The sequence below is a fragment of the Fusarium flagelliforme genome (genome assembly GCF_020744385.1).
Source record: "Fusarium flagelliforme strain FIESC 12 MPI-CAGE-AA-0113 chromosome Unknown B0J16scaffold_1, whole genome shotgun sequence".
Classification (NCBI taxonomy): Eukaryota; Fungi; Ascomycota; class Sordariomycetes; order Hypocreales; family Nectriaceae; genus Fusarium; species Fusarium flagelliforme.
In genome coordinates, this window is record NW_025763503.1 from 2,237,798 (window position 1) to 2,255,892 (window position 18,095).

At 47.9% G+C, this 18,095-nt stretch overlaps 5 protein-coding genes across 5 annotated transcripts; 1 reads left to right on the forward strand and 4 right to left on the reverse strand.

Moving 5' to 3' along the window:
- The first annotated feature begins 98 nt into the window (after positions 1-98).
- On the forward strand, positions 99-972 carry B0J16DRAFT_278156 (uncharacterized protein). The gene is made up of 3 exons (XM_046123827.1): positions 99-234; positions 326-375; positions 442-972. Exons 1-3 carry the CDS (start codon positions 221-223, stop codon positions 747-749), a joined length of 372 nt encoding a protein of 123 aa, XP_045988712.1. The 5' UTR covers positions 99-220; the 3' UTR covers positions 750-972.
- A 44-nt stretch (positions 973-1,016) lies between these two features.
- Positions 1,017-1,781, reverse strand: B0J16DRAFT_260066 (methyltransferase domain-containing protein; the record flags this gene model as incomplete). The annotated part of the gene is made up of 1 exon (XM_046123233.1): positions 1,017-1,781. The coding sequence occupies one exon, from the start codon at positions 1,779-1,781 to the stop codon at positions 1,017-1,019; it is 765 nt and encodes a 254-aa protein (XP_045988713.1).
- Positions 1,782-2,648: 867 nt separating this feature from the next.
- On the reverse strand, positions 2,649-5,443 carry B0J16DRAFT_12428 (uncharacterized protein). The gene is made up of 5 exons (XM_046121657.1): positions 5,045-5,443; positions 4,335-4,989; positions 3,970-4,287; positions 3,855-3,918; positions 2,649-3,802 (listed from the first exon to the last, which is right to left on the reverse strand). Exons 1-5 carry the CDS (start codon positions 5,340-5,342, stop codon positions 2,909-2,911), a joined length of 2,229 nt encoding a protein of 742 aa, XP_045988714.1. The 5' UTR covers positions 5,343-5,443; the 3' UTR covers positions 2,649-2,908.
- Positions 5,444-6,054: 611 nt separating this feature from the next.
- Positions 6,055-10,997, reverse strand: B0J16DRAFT_259322 (uncharacterized protein; the record flags this gene model as incomplete). Its single annotated transcript, XM_046123207.1, has 8 exons — positions 6,055-6,442; positions 6,509-7,125; positions 7,178-7,310; positions 8,457-8,613; positions 8,663-10,256; positions 10,310-10,558; positions 10,607-10,740; positions 10,796-10,997. The coding sequence occupies 8 exons, from the start codon at positions 10,995-10,997 to the stop codon at positions 6,055-6,057; spliced, it is 3,474 nt and encodes a 1,157-aa protein (XP_045988715.1).
- A 5,777-nt stretch (positions 10,998-16,774) lies between these two features.
- Positions 16,775-17,682, reverse strand: B0J16DRAFT_366326 (uncharacterized protein). The gene is made up of 2 exons (XM_046130082.1): positions 17,347-17,682; positions 16,775-17,233 (listed from the first exon to the last, which is right to left on the reverse strand). Exons 1-2 carry the CDS (start codon positions 17,407-17,409, stop codon positions 16,868-16,870), a joined length of 429 nt encoding a protein of 142 aa, XP_045988716.1. The 5' UTR covers positions 17,410-17,682; the 3' UTR covers positions 16,775-16,867.
- Between the last annotated feature and the right edge of the window lie 413 nt (positions 17,683-18,095).

Genomic DNA, 18,095 nt, shown 5'->3' on the forward strand with positions numbered 1-18,095 from the left:
ATACTGGAGTCAACATCAGAGCTACAGATCGATCACGTGCCAGCGGTAGAAGCTCCGCCTCGATTTTTCCGACCGACAGTTCAGGCAGTCGTGGTAGCAGCCTCTCAGCCTCACGCCGAATCAATTTCACGACGACGCGCCTAACAAACTCCTACTTTACCACCACCAAATACTACAAGCAGTTTAAGCGCATATTCATTCCTACTCTTAGATCGCCAATATGAAGCTCGTCCGGTACGAACAATTCCCATTCTATGCGCTGCACCTCATTTGTGCTGAGCTTCATTTTCCAGTTGGAGCTCTTGGACTAACTTGGTTCTCACAGATTCCTGATGAAATGCGCCAACGAGACGGTGACAATTGAGTTGAAAAATGGTACGGAAGCTCTTGTCTTATTTCTTGAGCTTGGAGGAATGCAGTAGCGCGCTAACTTATTCTCAGGCACCATCATCCATGGCACAATCTCTTCCGTCTCTCCACAGATGAATACGGCTCTTCGTACTGTGAAGATGACTATCAAGGGCCAGGAGCCCATCTCCCTCGAGACAATGAACATTCGAGGCTCTACAATCCGATACTTTATTCTCCCCGACTCACTACCCCTCGACACACTACTCATCGACGACGCGCCCAAGCCCAAGAACAAGGCCCGCAAGGAGGCCGAGCGTGGCGGACGAGGAGGACGAGGCAGAGGCGGACCTAGGGGACGTGGACGCGGCGGTGGCCGCGGTCGTGGTGGACGACCTTAGATTGAACGGGACACGAAGAGATCGGAGATCAGATGGGAAAGGGGACGAGGATAGAAGCGCAAAGGCGCATCATCCATGGAGTGGATACGATATCGCGATGATATCACTTTCTAAATGGAACTTGGCGTTCGGGTTGTTTAGCCATAAAACTGTATGAATCTGCATCCTCTTTGAGTGGGTATCGCCTTTTGGTAGGTATACAAAGATATCTGAATACATGCTCTTGCAAGTCTCAAGTCATGGCAGCATCATTTTCCTTTTTCTCTCCTACTCCGCAGCTTTCGCATACTCTCGCCAAATCCGCACGATCTGCAATTTCTCCCATCCGGCCTGCTTGCCGCTTGTGCCAACAGTGCGAGCTCGCCATTCGGGTCCAAAGCTCTCAATCCGACTCTTGACTTGATCGGGCTTATTTTGGGCGCAGAGGAGCAAGTACGCACAACCACGGCGGGATAGAGTTCGTGGCAATGCCTCGATAAGCCTATCTGTTGTCTCCATTCCATCTAGGCCACCAGCATATGACAAAGCCAGGAGGTATGAATCGTCATCCCAGGAGGGCTTTGCGGTGACTCCCAGGTCATCTGCAACAAATGACTCTGGCCTAGCAGGCATCTCAGGCGTCGGTACATATGGAGGGTTGAAGATAAGAACATCAATAGTGCCCTCACGCCATGGGGTTGTAAGATCCCCCATGCACGAGCCCAAGTACGAGGCATGGGTGTTGGGGTTATCAGACTCAGCCTTTGCTACAGTCCCAACAGTCGCACGACACGCAAAGGCATTCATGTCAACGCCAGCTGTGAGAACATGTCGTGTGCCAAAGAGATTCTGTGCATGTGCGTGGACAAAGGCGAGGACAACCCCTGAGCCTGTACCGACCTCCACCACGAGTGGTGCAGTATTGGGAAAGGCACTTTGTAGATATTCCGTCTCAGAAACGGACGAGAGTGTATCCAAAAGGAGATATGAGTCCTCGGCTGGTTCGTAGACCCGCTCATATGGGACGTGAGAAGTATCTGGTGTGGGAAGCATTGTGTACGGTGTTCGATGTGTAAGAAGACTGTAGTTGTGGCGATACTTCATGGATTTACGATTGAAAACTTGTGATGGCGCTGAGTGGGCATGGCACGTGATATATCTAGAATACAGCAGAGAAGACCAAAGCATCAGTGGTAACAGAACCAGAGAAGAACAAATCAAAAGTTTTAGGACTTGTAATGCATCGGTAGTTATAGTGGTTGGTTGGCATGGGTTGGTATTTTAAAGAGAGTTGCTGTTCATGGTCGATGTTATTTTTGTATGCTTGGGCCTTGAAGAAACTTCTTAGAACAGCCATGTCACCAATCCCTCGCACAAGACAAATCACCACAATCCCTCAAAGAATCACACATTTCATTTCGCAGCCCCAGTCGTCTCTCCCTGGTCCGACCCCCCATTTGATTCCCCATCCCATGGCTTCCACCATCCGAACCAAGTTGCGATCGTACACGCCGTGCAGCTGACACCGAGGACAAGGCCGACTCTTTGTATTGTAGAACTTGGGCGGCTCTTTGGCTGTACCGTCGCAGAAGGTTGGGCAGGTGTTGAGGCCCATGTAAGGCTCGCAGGGCTCTGTGAGAACGACCCAGGTGTGCTTGCATTTCTTATGCTTGAAGTATGTGACTGTACACATATTGGTGGTGCAGATTGGAAATGAATTCTGGGCTACTGAAAGGGAATTCCGTGAGAAATTGAGTTGAAGCCAGCAGGCGAGTGCTCTGGTATTCTTAGGAAAGAAAGGTTATGCTGTTTGGTGAGGCAAAGGAAGTTTGCTTCTGGCAGTGCCACTAAATCTGTGTCAAAATGAAACCAAGCAAATTCAATGCAAAAGCTGCCTATTGATCATTGCCTACTAGGTAATCACTGCAAGCGTATTCCTAAACAGTTACCAGACATAAACCGCGCAGCGATTATGAATCTTGATCTTCCGCTCCTCTAAATGTTGGATAGACCTGATGCCTAGCTGCTTGTACAAGCACCTGCTGTTTGCCGTATGCTTGTATAAGCATTTGCTGTTTGTTAAATGATGAAGGTTACCTAGAGAGAACCTTCTAGCTAGGTAGCAGAGCTATAAGAGCTCTGCCTTTCTGTATCTTAGATAGAAGAATAAGTTGCTTCTTTCATCTCTTCTTTTCTTGTCTAAACGATGACTCTGCGGTGTTTTCTCCTTTAAGCGTGCCACTCTCCTCCAGCTCCTCGTCACTGATAGCGTCTTCCATGGACGGAACTAAGCGCGACAACATAGCTTCCATGCGCCGTATCGACTTCTCCATTTTTGCTATCCTATCCGATGTTCCCTCAAACATATCGTTTTCAGAGAACGATCCACGCAGTTTCTGTGGCGGAATACCGGGAAACATGGAGTCTCGTCTCGATGGGCGTCGGCCTCCAGGATCAGGACGGTTTTGAGGTTCCATATTTCGAGGTTCCATGTTTCGTGGTTCTATCTCATTCGTAGCTCCACGTGTGAACTGGCGACGGATGAGATGGTGAGTAAGGTCATCGTCGACTGCGATATCGTCGTGTACAGTGTCAGGTGGCGGAACTTGGAACACAGCGCGAAGATCTCTGTGAACCGTCAATCGCCATTTCTTCCAGAATTGGCTCTTGGTAGGCGGTGGAGCTTTGATCTCGCTAGGATCTTCGATCGATCGAGAAGGCCAAAGTATTCGACGTTCGGCAACAGCGATGATCAGGAGCAGAGGTAAGTTCAAGATCTTGACGGCCGTAACATGGATCTTGTGAAACCAGCGCGGGCTTACGACGAATTTAAGAGGTATGAATAGGAAAACAGCGAGGATGTTGAAGGGCGGCTGGTATGCAAACACAGCGTCAGCTTTGACGCCTTCAAGGGTAAGGACCGCTCGTCGGAAGCTGATTTCTGCTATAGCATTGGTCGAAATAGTACTGAAGGTGTTGGATAGCATAGAGACCAAAATAGTAAGGAAGAGCGTATTTCCTAGGAAAGCGAACGTAACCATAACAGAAGGTCCCAGTAACCAGTGGAACTCGGTCTGGGGAATTGGTTAGAACGCAGTCTGGCAATAGTAATAATAGGTTGCTTACCGATCGATGTATACCTGTGCCATCTAGTCCAAACCAGATATAGATCATCCATTTCGATATTGTTCTAGTACGCGTCAGTGTCGTGTTGCACCTTGGGTGACACAATGAAACTTACAGAATAGGGTGTGCTCCTTCACCAAGCCAAAGAAGTGATAGCAGGAAGCCCAAGAAGCACCAGGCAGAGAGGGCCGTTAGGAAGAAGAAATCTGCCATCATTGACCTTAGAGACAAAAACACCAGGTTGTCACTAAGCAAGTTAAAGGCCAGGCGCGGAACCAATACGGGAGCTGCGAGCGCCAACACATCAAATGCCTGCTCGTCCATGTTGGCATCACCCAGTTTCCAACCAAGGAACCGCAGGATGAGATATGCCCAATAAATAAAGACAAAGGCCACATCGAGGAAGGACCAGAGGTTTTGGGTATATACGTTCCTATGATGTGTCAGTAGCCTACAACGACAGATGTGCTTGTAACATACCATCCATGTGCCAAAATAGTGGCAAACTGATCCAATCCCCATCCAAAGGCGAAGATAGAAAAAGCAGCTTCAGTTGGCCCATAGCGGTTCTTCCTTCTAAGAACCATGACGGCGACATAGAGGGCGAGTAACACGGCGAACTGAATAGACTCGAGGACATTTCGGGTACGAGGGACGATCAGACGATACTGGTTAAGGAGGGGTGACTCGCGAGGGTCGTAAATGGAAATAGGCTTCAGCTTGTAGTGGTCAGGAATGATGTCCCAGAATGTTGAAGGAGTATAAACAATGCGTCCCTCGTAAATAGCATTGACCACTTTTTGACAAGTGGCTGAGCTTAGGAAATGCTTGCTCTCTGTGACGATGGCGATCTCCAAAGAGGGCAGTGTCTTATAATCAACCCAGGAAGTTGTCCGTTCTGCCTCATCTCGAATCTCGTCTGGAGCATTCTGGAAGGGCTCGAAGCCTGCCACGAGGATGTGAGCCAGTAGTAGGAGGCCATCATGGCCGTCGTCATGCATTTCACCAAAGCGTCGCAGAATGCGCGTGGCGATGAGCTCACATAGAGTAGCACGAGTGAAGTTAACATTGTGACGATTGTTCAGATGAGACTGCTCATCCAGGAACTGTGCACGATTGACCAGCAAGCAGTATACTGTGAGATTTGGTTAGTACAGGACTTAGGTTGGCTCTCTTTGTCTTGGCCTTACTGATGGAAATGTCGTTGAGGCCATAGAACTTATCAACCAATGGCCGGACAACTGTAACATTAATTCTCAGGTCCTGCAGCTGGGCGAGGCTCAGATAATCCTCAACGACGCTGATGATATCGCGACGGATACGGTGAATGTTGGTATACACGGGCAAATGGCTATGGGGGTCTGTCATGCAACTATACAGGGCCTCGTGGTTCGTGGGGCCGCCAGTACTGAGCCTACTCAGTAAAGGGCGACGTTCATCTGCTGAGGGGTCCGGCAATATGATGCGCCGGCGAGTATTGTTAGCCATGAATCGGCCAGTAGGTTAAGCAATTGTAGAGGAGTTAAGTAATGGAGGTATTGTAATGTAATGTCTAAGTTATGGAATGGATAGGGTAGGGTAGGGAGTATTGTGTCGCGTTGTCGCAGGTTTGAGTGGAATCAAGTTTTGGCCCTTTTTGGCGTAGCGAGCGATAAGATAGACGCTGTTGCCGTGGAATGGTCCTCTAAAAGACTCTACTCTTGCAGACAGGCGCTATGGGGCATGTATAAGTGTCTATCAAGCGGTGAAGGCAAGATGGAGATCAATTGAGCAGATTGATAGCATTCTTTCTTGAAAATGGTCAAGTATTGTGTTGTCACAGAAAACCTATTATTCGCAAAGTCCAACGTCATACTATCAACACCCGTACCGTTGGATTGTTTCGGATTTGAATCCTGGGATGTTGCAAGTCAAAACAGCAACCAGAAGCCACCGCTCTATGGATAAATAGCCCAAATAGAGGCAGAGCAGTGGCTAGGCTTCAACGAGATGGAGTAATTAAATATCACTTTTTTTTGTTCGCGTTACGTCTGAAGGAAACACTTTGGCCCAATCATTTGCATAACATAGTATTCAACAAGGGACCTTATTTTAGCTTCGTAGCCTATGGCTGGCTAAAGAAATACAATCATTTACTCAGGACAACCATATGAGACACCGAAGCAAACCGTACACAAAACTTCAAGATGTAACAGACATCCTACAACTTTGCCGCTGTCTCTTCAGCACCAGCCTCTTTAGCCAACTGCCAGGCAAATTCGGCCAAAGATCCCCTCGTCTCAGCGTGCTGTCTCGCCTTCTCGCTGCTCGCCTGCCTCAGTGCATAACGAGCCGCGATTCCTTGACACACACCTGCCAGCTTCCAGATGCTAAAGGACATGCCCCATGGTACCTCAGGCCGAGGGTCGTAGCCGCTTTGCCCTGTGTACCACTCCAGAATCTGCTCTGGCTGTGGAAGACCGGGTGTCCTACCGGGCAGGAAGCCAGATGTGTCGTATGGAGTTGAGCCGGGGGCTTTGGCTGAGTAAAAGTTGGTAAGGAGGTTGCAGATGTCGGAGAGAGGATGTCCGATGGTAGCCATCTCCCAACTGTGAGGGAATAGTTGTTAGCAGCCTATCTCACAACCGAAGAAAGCAAAGCCAGGAGGTACATACTCTAATATTCCGATCACTCTTGGCTCGGTCTTGTGGAACACCAGGTTGTCAATCTTGTAATCGCCATGTACAAGCGTTGCCCGATCCTTGGGCTGCAGCCGCTCGTTCTTGAAGAAACGCACAGTCTCTTCAAAGTACGGCAGTTTCCCAACCGGTTCCCTAGTCTCAATATCGACAGCTTTCTCTTGGCTTCCGCAAATAGTCACCCACGTATTGGTCTGTCGAGAATAGAAATCCGAAGGCTTGCCAAACTTCTCCAGCCCAACCTTCTTGTAATCAACTGCATGGAACCGGGCCAGGGTTAGCACAGCATCGCGCCACATAGCCTCACGTTCAGCAGGCTCTACACCAGGCATGGTGAAGTCCTCAAAGATACGGCCATCAAGAAACTCCATGATGTAAAACGGTGTTCCGATGACTGAGTCGTCCTCGCATAAACAATACGTCTTGGGGACCGCGACATCAGTATTCTCGAGAGCGTGCATGATGCGATACTCACGCTCAACCTTATGAGCTGTCTTAGAGAGGAGCTTTCCAGGCGGCTTCTTGCGCATCACGAAGCGCTGGCCATCAGAAGCGGTGATTTGATATGTTGGATTGGATTGACCAAAGCCAAACTACTTTGACGTCAGAATGAAACACGACGCAGAGAAATAACCAGCTACTCACTTGTTTGAGGTCAATCGGGGTTTTGATGTCAGGTACATTCTCAGAGATGAACTTTTCGAAAGCCTTCTCATCGACGGGTTGTCGAATTCTGCCAGCCATGATGGCAGAAAGAAGTAGGGCCAAGTGGAAGCAACTGCAGGATACAGAGCTGGCTCAGTGCTCAATAGGCAATTACTGTATGGTTCTAGCCACAACTTATTTACTGTATATGTATACGAGTCGGGAGATTATGACAAGAACAAGAATGCGATGAAGCTGTTGTGAAATGACAAGTTCTGTTGAGAAAGATATCACGAATGAAGGAGGTAAAGATGTACTGTAAGCTACACCTCAAGTTAAACACTCGGCCCTTGTTAGACGAGATGCCGAGGTTCCTGGGGAATCCAGTAGCTCCCTCCCTGTCCGTAGCTCATGGGGCATGCCCGCGACCGCGGCCCCTCTTCCTTAACTTCAATGTCTCCACTATCCCCAGCTTCAGTTCCGTTCCTCGGTTCATCCATTCACAACCAACCAGCTACTAACCTAGCCTGCCCAGGTAGGTCCCAAGAAAATCACCGACTTTCATATTTACCTTGAAGTTCTCAGTATTTTTTATTTTTATTTTTATTTTATTCCATTCTTTATTTTTTTTGCTCTAAGGAGTACTGAGATGTTCAGTCTTCCATCTACTTATTCTTCAATATCCATTCTCATAAGAAAACACAAAGTGAACTCAACATGATTAAAAGACATATTGCAGGAGTAAGTGGGAATGTCACAATAATCCAAACTCATATTATAAACATTGAAATCCTTCTGTTCATTATCAGAGCGCCTTAGGCCTCTCAACCCCATGCAGATCGTCTTCCCATGCCCTTACTGGGTGTAATCCATCTCCTGAGCAAACTACTGGCATGCACAAATAATCGGGCGCCATATACAAGCTCCCACCGCGGACCAGCCGAAGCAGCATACCGCTGTTCAAGAGACAAGCAAACGTTATATAAAAGAATAATCCTCCCTGCTCCATGTCTTACACATCCACCACCACGATACATGATATGGAGTAAACATTCATGCCCAACAAAAAACAACCAGACAAATGAAAACTAACAAAGAAAACCATGGTGACAAGCCCTCTAAATAGCTTAGTGGTCCAGGGTCAAGAGAGCAGAAAATTCCGTGGTATCAGTATCCATAACGCCAAGCCCTTCCGTCTGATGTGGTCGTAGTACATGGATCAATAAATGTCGAGATGTTTTTGTGGTCGAGAGTCGTATTGTCGTCATAGATCATTTACCAGCCCTTCTTCCGAGCGAAACGCTTATTCAACAAAGCCAACACCTTAGGCACATTGAATTGGACGTATTCGAGGTCGAGATCGTCTTGGTTGTCCTTTTGCATCTCCAGCAAATCGTCCAACTTGAGATCCAACTCAAGCAAGCCTCTGTTACGACCTGTCTCATGTTAGTATCATCAGGTCTAATCGGATTGAAAACGACTTACCCTTGTAATGCAAGGAGATAACAAAGGTTCCTGGCAATGGACTGGTAAAGTTGAAGTAGATGTTCGCACGTCTGTTATCGGGAACATTACTCTTCTGAATGACACCCTCCTTCTCGAGCTGCTGATGGGTGAACTTGTATGGACCAAGAACTTGTTGCTTCTGTTGCTTTCTCTTCGTGCCCTCACTTTGTGATCGAACATTATGCAAGTAGCTCTTGTAAGTCTCAAGCTGCCCGTTGAGATAAACGTTGTGGTCCCGGATGGTCTTGTAGACCTCCTGCAACTTCTGAGTTTCTGTGATCACACCTTCCTTGAGAGAGCCAAGATGTTGAAGCTCCTGCTCAACTTCATCACGAAGGAGGCTAAACTGGTCGGCCTTGTCTATAACATGCATTTCTTGGAGTTGAGAAAGCAGTTCCATGGCACGAATACCTTTGCGCACCATCACCGCATCACTGCGGTTTGTGGCCGCGGCATCGGCGATACGCTCCAGTCGTAGAGGTCGCCTAGCTACGCCACTAGTTGATGGAATGGATCGCATGACTTGGACGAAGATTGACTTGGCTTCCATGAAGTAGACTTCCTCCTGGGTGATATCCAAAGCTGCCGTAAGGTCACCAATAGCTGATTCCCATCGACTGAACAAGGGCAGGTTGATGACCCTGTTCTCTTTGCGTGGGAGCTGAGGAGGCGAAGATCCCAGTTCCGACATAATAATAGCAAGATGTGAGTTGTCATCCTTGCACAACTCGTTGTGGTGCTTATCAATCAGCCCGTGCATAGCATAAACTTCGTTGAGCGTGATCTCGAGCTCCAAGTCTTTCTTCGAAAGTGCAACATAGTTGTCCATTTCAAGACTTTCGTAAAAGTCTTGCACCTCGCAAAGGTCAAGCATGAATTTGTTGATCCTGTCCTTGTTCTGGTGAATGAACGGCTGCAGCTTAGCCATGTACGGTTCCTTAGCGTACGATGGCTTGTTCGCAAGGTTCTGCAGCATCTTGGCGATATAGGTCAGAGTTCGTCGAGGTCGCTCGGCCGGGGTTCCATCGATAAGCATGTACGACTTCGGGGTAACGATTGCAGGGTTGATGAAGCGCAGGAAGAAGAATCCACCGATCAAAGTACAAATGACCTGGTCATTAGCATCAGGATACTTGCGCTTGGTCAAACTCCTAATCTGCTTGCAGATCCAACGAATACCGTAAGGCGCTTCCTCGAGGCCCTCAATGATAGTCGTCAAGAAGCCGTTAGCAATCTCGGTCAACATAGTCAGGCGGGGCTCGATGATGGCCTGAACCTGGGGGTTCTCGGCAGCTTGCTCGCCCGTGATTCCCTTGGGAAGATGGGGAGGCAATTGGCCGGTGTCCTCCTCAATCTGCTCGATCATTCGCTCATAAACTTTGAGCGGGTTGATCTCAAGATCAAGGTCTCTCAATTCGATCAAGCCATTGATTCTATCAGCAAGTACCGACTTCAGGAAACTTTGACCAGGTCCTCTTCGAGTGTATGTAGTCATCATTCGAGAAACGGGCGTGTTGGCGCGAAGCAATGATGAGTAGTCTGGCGTGTTATCGAACTGGTATGTTAAGACGGACTAGAATATGTAAGAATTTGAACGTCTAGTGTCATCATAAGCTTAAGGCGTACCTGAAACATAGTGAGGAGCAAGTGTTCTTCACGGCTCTCATATTGATTTCCGTAGATGGTGAACATGACTGTCTGGAGCAGCGAGTCAATCTCGGACATCGAGACCAGTCTGCAAAGGTGAGCGATGTGCCTGGGCTCAGACTGCAGAAGAAAGAGACGATTTCCGTATTTTTGCGTCTTATCGTCGTTCGGGAAACCACCCTGCTGCATCTCAAGGGCATCCTCAAGATGGCTGGCAACTTCATTTTGCTAGGAGTTTGTAAGAAACGGTTCATTCAGCTGCCAAGGAAAGCGTACCTCCTCCAAAGCCATACGATTTTGGATAAGCAATGCAATTCGAGAGTCCAGGTAGCGAACATCCTTTTCTAGGACGAAGTTCTTCTTCGACTGTGATGAAATTTTCGATTTGAGATCGCGCAACGCCTTTTGTGCTGTGAAAGAAGTCAATCATTCGGTTCCTGACTGTGTAAAATGATTAGCACCTACCTTTAGCAAGGTCATCTTCGATCTGGAGGTCTCCTTCGTTGGCGGAAATCGACATGTATAATGCCGACATAGAATAGCGCTTCGACTGGCGCGCCGAGCGCGAACCGTCGTAAGAAGACATAGTGTTCTGGCGTGATATAGGTTGGAAGGAGGAAGAGGAGGCGGTAGAAGCTCGAGATGGTGTTTGCAACATGACGGACATAATGTGTCTGCTACAACTCAAAAGGGTAACGGTCTGGGCTCATATGCCCCTTGAACTCCAATAGACCGTGGTATTACAGTCGTGCTGGTTTGAGACGTATTAACTGTCTAGGACAGTTGAAAGAAGCGTGCCAGTTTGTCCCGACCAAGATAACTGGGTTAAAATTCGTTGGGGGTGGAACAGGTCGTCGAATGATGGCAAGCGCCCAGGCGGGCAGACAGCGATACTTGTCTGTGTATTGTTGGACTGCAGCGATATGATCAAAAAATCGAAAAAGAATCGATTTTGCGACAAGGAGGTCGGGTTCGTCGGTGGTTGTGAGGCGTGGACGGCGGTTCAAGCGCGCAATTAGGGTACGGTCGATCGGAGGACAAAGGAGGAAAGGACACAAGCGAAGTTGAACAGCAACGATAACAGCAACCCAATGGGGGCGACGATGTGCCGCGAAGCAAAGTGCTAAAGAACGGGAAAAGCCTCGATCTCACGAGGAGCACAGCAAATGTTCAAGGAAGAAAGAAGCGCAAAATGGAGGACAAAAAGACAGCGGATGGATTGATGGTGATAACGAAAGTGGAGGTGGTAGCGGTGGTGGTGGTGGTGGTAGTGATAGTGGCAGACAAGGCAGATGTAGGAAGGGGAAGGGGGGCCGGTGATAGAATTGTACATGTACAGGCAACGCAACGCAACGGACAGGCCAAGTACCTGAGCTAAGAAGGTACTTGTCGTGGAGCGGTTCAGGTAGTGTACTGCAAGGTACTAGACATGGATGCAATCTGTATCCTCGGGCAGATTTATGCACGGCTGAGACGCGGACTTCAGGAGGGAGAGACGGCGCGTGGGACGGTCGGTGGATCGTTGGTGTTGGAAGCTGCAGGGACGTGCGTTGTGGGTTTTGGGCTTGGGCTCCTTCTTGTCTGTGTGTGTGGGGAGAAAAAGATAGGAGGAGGAACGAACAGTAACAGTGAACGCGAAACAACAAGCGATGGATGGCGGGCGTAGGTAAGGATGGAGGATCACTGCACATTCAGTAAATATCTGTTTGTGGCTGATTGGCTATTGAATATTTATCACTGTTGAAGAAAGCGTTAAGAGTGGAAGAGATTATCCAGAAACGTGACAAATAACGGCAGCCGATGGTGGCTTTACAACAGTGAGTTAGTTGGACGAAGGTACCTGCCTCAAACATCGAATCTGTTTAGACATAAAGAGGCAGGAATCAGGGGTCCGGCACCACTATCATGGGATACCGGTAGGAAACAAGAATAGGACTTAAGAAGGGGGGCTTCCAACTTTCACGGACGTAGTATCTTGGGCAGGTACGGTACCGGTTGGTACCTGAGCTGAGATGAGAGAGCTTGCGACAACAGTGATTGAGACGGATGATGCCCAGTAAAAGGACGATTTTGTCTGATGGTGGGAATACTGTCCAGTTGATTCGTACAATAACGTGGCTAGAGTTTAGGTGCCTGGCATCCATTGTATGCTGCAACAGGTACAGTAAAAGTAGTGGGTGTAGAGCCCCGGAGCTAATACGTCGACCAGAGCAACTGCTATTGCCTCTAGTGGGGTTTAGCTGTGTTTTTGGTGATGCCCTCAGAACTAACGCGTGATGGTGTTTAATAGCCGTCTGTTATTACAACAAACATCCGCAACAGCCTTGAACAAATATGTGACCTCGCTATTAGGTATAATTCTGGCTACTTCCAGGGCACAGCATGTAAGGAAGGAGAGAGATGTTCTAGGGACAGAACAGACCAAACTGAAGGGTTCCATGCCGTACCTAGATTGGCTAGGATCAGGGGCAGAGAGGGCGAAACTTCGTAGTAGACAAGAGTGGATGCAAAAACATGATCGTTTTTAGAGCGGGCTCTCACATCGCAGCGGGAACTGACAGGGGTGACCAGGCCAGGGCCATAACGGATCAGCAACAACCTGCTATCGCTGTTGGTGATGATACGGCATACTGCAAGGTATAGAATACCTCAACGGCGACGGTTGACAAGACCGTTGGAGGTCTGCAGATGAGCAATGAAGACCCTTTCGCTTAAATATAATGACCCCGTTTAATGGCAACTTCCACGGACGTTGCTTTGACTTTGCACTGCCATATCCGTACAATAATGACAATAAAGCACAATTTCCGTCTACTTGTAGCTCGCTTGCTGCTTTCCCAAAGATCTGAACAGTCAGTCACCTCATGAATCCGTGTGGAACGGAGACGTCGCAAAAAGGCGGCGTTGGCGGGGTTCCTTTGATAGAGGTAGCCCAGTTTGGTAGTACAAACTACAAACCGCCTTGTCTCCTTTCAAGTTGAACCGAAACTCTCAGCAGGTTCTGGGTAGTGATTGGAATTGATCATCGTTTCGGTCGCCAGACCGCCACAGTTGCTTAAACTTGTTCTGGCCGATCAGAGGCGATGATCATGAGAGAGGCCTATCAAACCGGTAGTTCTAGAGTACAGTAGTTTTTGATAGGGATCCCTGGTCCATGTTAGGGATTTTCCTCAAGCATGGCCAGCCAAAGAACAAAACTCTGAGCAAACTCCGGTTGTTTTAGAACTCGGTCAACTGAAGGGTCCGATCTCAGGGCACAGCGCTAGGTTAATTAATTGCTTCCACTATACTGTCCAGAAAAGCTGTGGCCTCATTGATATCCAAGCTGAAGGTTGAGGCGCCTAACACAGACAGGTACAGGTACAGAGCTTCAAGTTCAAAACCGAGAAGAGACAGACAACAGACAAGGGGCTGGGACTGGGCGCAGATGAGCTCGGGACGGGAGACGCCAAAACAGTCCTCGTGCCTGGATAAGTTTTATGTGGTATTATTTTAGCGGTTATCAAGGGGCAAGAAGGAGAGTCGAGAGAAGAGATGGAAGAGACGAGGAAAGACAAGACAAGACCAGTGAAGAGGGGGAGGGGGTCGGTCGTTCATCCTTGCGTGCCAAGCCAGGGGTAGATTAGACCATAATCCGTTTCGAGTTAGACATAGAGACAGGGCACAAGGCTCAGGCTCTACTAAAGTGCCTGCACCTGCTTATGCATCCACTGACGGGTCACTGTGGATGCCTCTAGGTACATGATGGAGGGGGGAAGAATTAATTCAACCTCTGCCTACGGATACAGTAACGGATGTTACTATTGGACTGTACTCTGTTTGTAGTGGTGGTGATATACCAAGTGAATAGCCTGGTGTTTAGACCAGCCAGTGTTCTCTTTGTGATTCTCAAGGCAATTAATTCTACGCAGCAATCACTCCAACTTTCTGTATAGACACTCACCTTTCTAGACCCTCGTATTGTACGCTAGGAATATCTGATCTGTAGGGGCCCGTGTGACTAGATGAGGTCATGATGCTCTTAGCGAGAAAAAGAATGAACCCACGAGAGTGACAAGACTTGGGGAAATGATGAGAATCACATCAGCTCCATTGAAGCCCCAATAATAGTAACTCGAGCCCAGTCTTTACTCTAAAGGAGAAAGAAAAGCAAAGAAAAAATGTGTTTCTTTCTCTCTTTTGAAGACCCTTTCTGTTTACAGATGTTTATCAGCAAAAAGGGTTCTCAGTTTATTTACATTGGTTCGTCAACATGTTGTCTTGTTAACCTCAGTTCCATATTACCCAGCATTACAGTAGTATCATATCCTCACATTCCAAGCGCCGCATGTCTTGCATCACTTTGTCTCTCTCTTTCTCTTATTCCCTTGCTCTCTTCACGATGTGATAACTCAAGACCCATGTCTCTGGCGTGCTGTGCCTTTTTCCCCTTCCTTCCAGGCCCCCCTGCCTGCCATGCCCATTCCCCTGCCCATTGTCCAAGTACACCAAGCCTAATGGTACTTCCAGCACAGGAACAGGACCTGGTTTCTTGCTCCCTGTAGAAAAAGCGTTGCGGGCTGCGATTGTAGCTTAGCCTGCTTCGGCCATTGTCGATCGCCGGCAAAGAAACACGATGCAACGACAAACGGCTGCACAGTTGGAGAGATCACCGCCTTGGGCATTATCGCAGCAGATGAACCTGGTCAGACAGATCGTAACTTCTTTGGCGAATGCGAGGCACTTGGCAGCCCAACTACAATCTCATGCGCCAAATCTCCTCTATGATCGTCGATATCACGTCCTGCTCATATAGTTCTGTGGTTCTCTTCAATCGAAAAGTGGGAACTGAAGAAGGGCTGGCATGTTGATGTTGGATAGCCGACCATGACAAGTCATTCTCAAAAAGCAAAAAGCATTCTCTCCACATTCTTGTGCTCTGGGTGTAACGCAAGCCACTCGTTCTCGTTAACAACGGCGGCAGCTTTGATAATGGCAGATTGTCTACTTCGAGGAAGACATTGTTTCTACCATAGCATTGTGGCTGAGCTGGTCCAAAGTCCAGACGACGCCAAATCCTTAAAACTGCAAGCTGATGGCTTGAGTCTCTTGGTAAAGCCAGAGTAAATCCTTCAGCAACACTAAAGCCTCTGACATGCATACATAGTCAGATAGTCTAGAGCCTGACGTGTTGCAGTACGTCTTCAGCTCATAGTTCAGTCTGTCGGGTCCCAATCCCAAGCCTTGAAAAAGCAAGCAAACGTCAAAGCGGGTGATAAAGTGCATGGAGCTAGTAGCTGCACATCACATCAACATGTCCAGCACAGTATCGTCAGGCAGCTCGAGCCGGGGAGTTGGAACCAACGTTCAAGACCCAGCCAACGTCTATATCATCCAATGGTAGTTGTGGCTAGGTCCGCCTGTACCAGCACTCCTTGCTTGTAACGTAATTATAGCTTGTTCGCCGACTCCACGGCCAACGGCGAAATGTCCCGCGTTTAGACCTGTCATTTCTGACCTCAGCTCATCCTGATTTATGTACCTTATGGGTCTCAGGCACGAACTACAGAGCAGACTGTCAGGATTAAGAGAAGCCGCTTCCCCACGTGCTTGTAACTAAGGTCAGTGATATCTCGACCTTGTACTTGTACTCACTAATACATACATAACAACAGTAAGCTGACTGGCTTCAGGTCATAAGCTCTCTCTTATTAGCCTATAGGAGAATTGTGCCTGGCGTACGATACAGGCATGCCGATGCTACTATCTTACATGTCAACTTCACTAGCTGGAAGAAATGAAACATACAGCCGACGACCGGTTCTTCCGAATACGCGAGGAGGGGGCCACTTGATCTTCTTATGTATGTTCTTTACGTGCGTGATCAAAGTTATAAAGCACAGATGATGTGATTCTTCCACTAATTCCCCATCCGGGGCTCCGTATGTCAGTCGTTTAAATCCTTGGTCAATTCTGAAACGAAGACCACCTTGCCAACGGGACGAGCCTAGTTTGTCTCCATCGTGTACAAAAATACATGCATACAGTCGAGTGGGATTCATGTTATCTTTTATGCAACAACCCATACCCAGGCTCGGTTGATTCCGGTATCAGATTGCTAAACCCTCTACATCGGCTTTGCCGGCTGTCTCGAGACATGCTCATCATCTTATGCCCTGTCTTATCCTTGTGTCTGACAAGGGCAAAAAGTCAATGCTAAAGGATCATACAATAGTATATATGTGCAAAAATAGTTCCTTGTGGGAATCAAACTCACCCATTAAGCCTCTTGAAACAGCAGCGGCCATATTGCTCCGGCTTGCAAGTGATGTCAAGGATGGATAGCATTAGGGGGTCTGCTACGTAACTGTATCCCTTTCAGATTAACAAAGCCAATATATTAAGTGACTAATAACAAGTCACGCAACGTACCGAGAAGGCAAGTTCTCATTAAGGTATATGCAACTTGCAATGTCTCTCGTGTGGTATTTGTAACAGCTCGCCATTTCTGGCTCGAGTGTCGTCTATACCTGGCTATATGCGTCTATATGATACGGCTCATTTGTCGGGCTTGTAGTTCAGTATGGTAGAGATCCCGCAATAAACCATGTCCTGAACTTCAGTCCTCTCCCTCCCACGTTCCTGGAACACTCCCCTATCGTCGATGTACCAATCGTCAGGCTCCTCATCTATCAACATGCGATGTGTTCCTAGCACCTGAATGACAGCCGTCACCCATCCGATCGAGTCTGAAGGGGGCAAGTTATGGTCGCCATATTTGCGTTGAACCAAGGTATCACGGGTCCTGTCTTCTGGCAGAGGCACCAGGCGTAGAATGTAGTCGAAAGAGATATTGTAGTCTTTTTTGTAAAGTATCCCGACTGCACACTCAGAGTCGTAATCCTTGTGAAGAACCAGGTTATCCTATTCCTGGCGTACAATCTCATATCGACCTGACTCTGGATTCTGACGGGGGATGAAGAGGTCGCCATGCATCCTAGTCTTGTGAGTCCGGATGAAGATGCCGCTTTCTATACCCTGACTGTCTCTTGCACAATCACTCTCGACTTTAAAGTCGACGGTATGAACCACATGAGCATGTTGAAGCCAGGTAGGTAGCGTGTATGTGAGTGGCAGGCTTGACGGTGACGGGTTCTTATTTTCTCGATGTATGACAGAGCCCTTTTGCTGGTATTGGCTGTTTATATGATTTGCAGAATGCTTGCAGCTCGAAGTTGAGTATTTGATATGGTCGAAAGATTCCATGATACTGTTCTCCGAGGTCTAGACAGTGTACGATGAAAGTAGTATTTATATCATCTGCAGCTGCTCATGGTTACTTAACAGCTACACATAGGTATTCAAGATTGCAGCTTACAGTAGAGGTAGCGAGGACGGCTATATACCATGCAACTGAAGATTCCTTGTTCGTGTTTTGCGAGGTTATTTGGCGAGGTGGGAGAATGTGCTTGAGGAAGGAGGTTCCCAAAATAATCATGCCAGTACTCCACATGCGTTCACTTATTATTAAGTCCCTACCTAGTAGGTACCTACCTATTAAAGGTGAATGACTTGCCCAGGCAGGTAAGGATTGAATAGAGTACCTGCCTACTAACATATCCACTGAAGTAAGGCAGACACTCCATCGTTTGTTGTCTGTTGTAGATAGCATCCATTCCCGCTGGTTTAATTTCAATTGTACTACAAATTTCATTACAGATCCAAGGAAGCCGTTAATCCCAGAAGACATGGATAGATGTATAAAGCAAAAATTGATGCTCTGGTC